At 41.6% G+C, this 4,253-nt stretch overlaps 1 gene segment (V, D, J or C); it reads left to right on the forward strand.

The window, feature by feature from the left end:
- Positions 1-1,659: 1,659 nt before the first annotated feature.
- Positions 1,660-2,412, forward strand: LOC119902827. The segment is given in 2 exon segments: positions 1,660-1,715; positions 1,939-2,412. Coding segments are annotated over 2 exon segments (411 nt in total).
- Positions 2,413-4,253: the final 1,841 nt, after the last annotated feature.

Below are 4,253 nucleotides of genomic sequence, written 5' to 3' on the forward strand. Positions count from 1 at the left end.
GCTTCAATTTATTTCTTCACCAGACACGTGGAAAGTGCAGTAGTGCAAGGGTGAATTATTGCAAAAGTATATCAAAAATTAAATAACAAAAACAACGAGGAAACTAAGTACAAACTATTAAAATTATCATTACAAACTGCTATTAAACAACACACAAAAAAAAACTTTTTCAGGCCCTGACTATTGGGCTCTAGCACATGTGCCCTTCCAGGCCAAAGCTGTTCTGCTGAGAGGAGCCTCTGCCTCCTTCCTTTATACCAGAAGCCCCTCCTACAAGACAAACCAAAGTTAATTGGAAATCTATTAAACACCAATATGTTACCTCAACAGTCCAGAATATTTCTGGCTACATCAATACACAATATATCAACTATAAAACCAGAAATGAAATGTTACATGCTGAACAAAGCTTCTCAAAACAGCAACTTAAGGTACTCCAGTACCTCTGTACTGGCTCACACTGTTAATTACTCCACACTCCATCACTTCCTGTTTGCCCCTTCAACCCAGATCCCTGCTTGAGGATGAGAACAGGTGAATGAAACATACAAACATTTGGATGACCTTGGGTAAATCCAGTAAGCTAAAATAAATGACTTGAAATGAACTGTGTATGTGTTGTATTTATCCAACCATGATTTCAACTCTTCTGACTAGTACTTAAATGAACTGAAATGAAATGACATGAAATGACAAGCCATGTGACCATTGATGCTAGCCCATATGCTAAAGGTAATGCTAATGCTAAAAGTCCTATGCTAATGTTCAGCTAAGGTTAGCTCAGCATGCTAAGACCAATGCTACCGCTGGCTTAAATGAAGGCATGGGGTAGCCCCATGACACGTACTTTAATCACTTTTGTAATGTAGTTATGCATGATACTTTTAATGTATTTTTCTTGCAGTACTTGTGGAAACATTGTTCTGATGTACATTTACATTGAAGTCTAACTACGGTGTTGATTAATGTGAACTGTCCCTGTTAAATTAAATAAGAAAATACCACTTTGATACGGCAGCTAACAGAATACAGTGAGTGAACTCAGGTAACTCAGCAAAGGCTGCACCAAAGCAACAAAGACTGACGATACTATAAAGGAGAGAGACATTTCCTTCAGACAGGGACAAGGCCAAAAGGATTACCAAGATTAAATTCAAAGCTGTGGTATCAGATCAGGACTCTGTGTGGACAGATACGTCATATTAAAAGACTGAGCAAAGCACCTGTAGGGGACAAAAGAACCTGATCAGGACGTCCCTAATGAAATGTCCTCCATGTTCCCAGAATAGAGAGCAGGTCTTCAGGTAGGCTTCCTTCTAGTGGGACCTGCCTCGGTCTCACAATGGTGTGAAGAACTGAAAGTGGACATTCAGGAAACATTTCTCTGAGGCAGAGCTGCTCTGGATGCACAAATAATCTCACTGGCTGAACTGAACTTTGGTAGACAGCCAATCTCTAAAAAGGGGATTCTCTGGCCCCGCCCACTGAAGTCCAACTCAACCAATGAGATTCTTTGCGTCTCCAGAGCAGAAATGTTTGAGGAACTAAAAGCACAATCAGCTTGATGTTGAGGAGAAGGGCTGTGCAGCAGAGAGGCTGTTTAGTTTCTTCATTCTACTGCAGTGGAAGAACATTGCTCATCTGCTGTCTGTCTGGCTTTAACAACTCCAAAGACATGTTGCTTTACCTCTTTTTACTTTGCTCTCACTTCATAGGTGAGTGTTGGAACACAGATGAAAGGCTCATTAACCTGCTGGATTAACCAGATATTTGGTCTACGTTTCAGAACTAGAGGTTTCTCTGTGGAAGGGAACAACTTCCATGATAGAAACAGACATTTGGTTTATTGAATGAATCCAGAAAGTCAAGAACCTCCGTTGAGTCTCTTGATGTTAGAATCTCTTGCAGACTAACTGACATGAATGACTCATTTTGCAGCCCTGGGTTCCATGAACAGCATAACGCCAGAAAGTCCTGAAGAACATGTTGCAGAGGGAGGAAACATCAACCTGACCTGTAAATATGAGGGTGCTATCTACAATATCCAGTGGTACCGACAATACCAGAGATCCAGACCAGAGTTCCTGCTCTCCATCACAGAGGGAGGAACGATTCATCCAACTGATTCTGTTTTCTCAGCTCACATTAACAAAACAGACAAGCGTGTGAATCTGCAGATCATCTCAGCTAAAGTGAAAGACTCTGCTGTGTACTACTGTGCTCTGCAGCCCACAGTAACAGGAAACACCAAAACTCTGTACAAAAACCTTTGGAGCAAAGACAACAGAATACTCCACAACGTCCACTAGAGGGAGTCACACACTGTTAAACTTCAGTGGTTTATGATCTGAATTTGTGGTGCTGGTGATTAAACAAAACAAAACAATGCAGCAGCAGCGTGTGGAAGATACTACAAGTTCTGAAATGTTATTTTAAATCAATTCCGACAAAGGATGATAATGATGTTGGATGGTGTTATATAAAGAGAGACTATCAGCAGCCTAATAGCTGAGAGTTCTCAACCAAGGAAGTCCTTTCTCTCCACTGCTGTTTGATCCTTAAGGAGTAAATAATTAAAATGTCCATTCTGTAAAAACACATGATGTCAAGGCTCTGACTCAGCATCTGTCAGGGTCGTTGCACAAATTCTGTAAGCAGTCCCTGTGCCCCACCCCCATTACCCACTGCCCCCACCCCCAAAACCCCCCTCCAACACACATGTCATCCGAAATGTCAACACATTTCAACCTTTTTTCAACATTTACTTCTATGCAATGACTATAATTGCTAAATGCTTTCACCCCCCACTACGATGCCCTTGGTCAAATATACAGGATCCAATCTGGAGATTAAAACATTTGTAAACCAATGATGGTCCATTAAATTGTTTACAGAACAGAACAGAATTCATGGATGACCAAGTAATGATCAAGCATGAAACAATAAAAGGAAAATTTGACATATGCAAACAATCTTCCTGTCTGGAGCTTAACATCTAGTTTACTCAATTTAAGACCTCTCATGATATGATTTGTCCTAAAATGTGACACAAATGTAATAATGTGAATAGTACTGTTTGAGTAATGTATTGAATAAGTAATTAATGTGGCTGTCATGTGTAATTGAATAGTTGTATATCGTCTGTCTAAAGATTGACCTCAGTCAGGACCTTCACATGTTCTGTCAAGAGTCAACCAGTTTTACCTTATCAGCTTCTTGTTAACTGATGGAAATGATGTCATGTAGTGAATTACAGAACCACAGCAGAGACAAACTCACTATTTGTCAGAGTTGTGAGAGGAAGGAGTGAGGGATTAAGGGAGGAGCAAAACTGGGACTCAAGGACAGAAAAGACAACAGATGATGAAGAGGAAGGGCCAATGATGTGAAGGTCCAGATGTTTCTTGTTGCCCAGGTGTTGCCTTTTAGGTTGATTGTCCAAACATTAAATAGCTGCATGACTCGTGTATAGGGAATTCCAAACATATTGCATGTAACCCTGGACTCAGGGAGACTCATCTGTGATGTGGCACTGAATCTGTGTAAACGTAACAGTTCAAATATCTCTGTTCTCTGTGGTATCCAGACTTCAGGGACAATGTGTCTCTGTAGGATGATGTGATTGACCCTAAAGCTGGATAAATAACAGGCTCACTCAGCTCTCCTCACTCATTCCAGCATACATGTACACGGCGTATGTGTGTTGCTGTGAGTCCTTCTGCAGAAGACTTGAATAAGATTCACAGAAAGACAAGTGTTGTTGTCAGAGCTGAAGGTGAAAACCGTACAGCCAGAGTCTGGGACTCTGGGACTTCAAACCTCCCCTCCAAAATACGGGTGAGACGTTGAGGGCCTGACGCCTGAGTGTCTGAGGCTCCCTCACCGCTGTGATCCACAAAGAACCTGGTGGCAGGCAACACTCTCTTTTTGGTGAGTAGACTGTTGAAGTGGAACGATTCTCGCTACCTCTCAGGGTGAGCGTGACAGACGTGTCAGCAGGGCCTGGGGCCGCTGTGTGAATCGGCAAAGCTTTGTGTTAAAGGTACTATAGTCAAGAAATCACTGGGGGGCAGTGGATTTCTTATAGGTCTGGGACCTGCTGTTGCATCAGTTCTTTTGGGTCTGGGACCCACAGTAGAGGAGTGTGAGTCATAGGACTCACTATAAAATTTACTATTTTACTTAAGGCTGCTATTCTAGGTGAATGCAAAGTAAATACACAGTATTGTTGAATGTGTTTACTACAGATGTAT

This window comes from Micropterus salmoides, unplaced genomic scaffold (assembly GCF_014851395.1).
Source record: "Micropterus salmoides isolate LMB-PRFRI ecotype aquatic unplaced genomic scaffold, ASM1485139v1 Ms_hic_scaffold_14, whole genome shotgun sequence".
In the NCBI taxonomy this organism is placed as follows: Eukaryota; Metazoa; Chordata; class Actinopteri; order Centrarchiformes; family Centrarchidae; genus Micropterus; species Micropterus salmoides.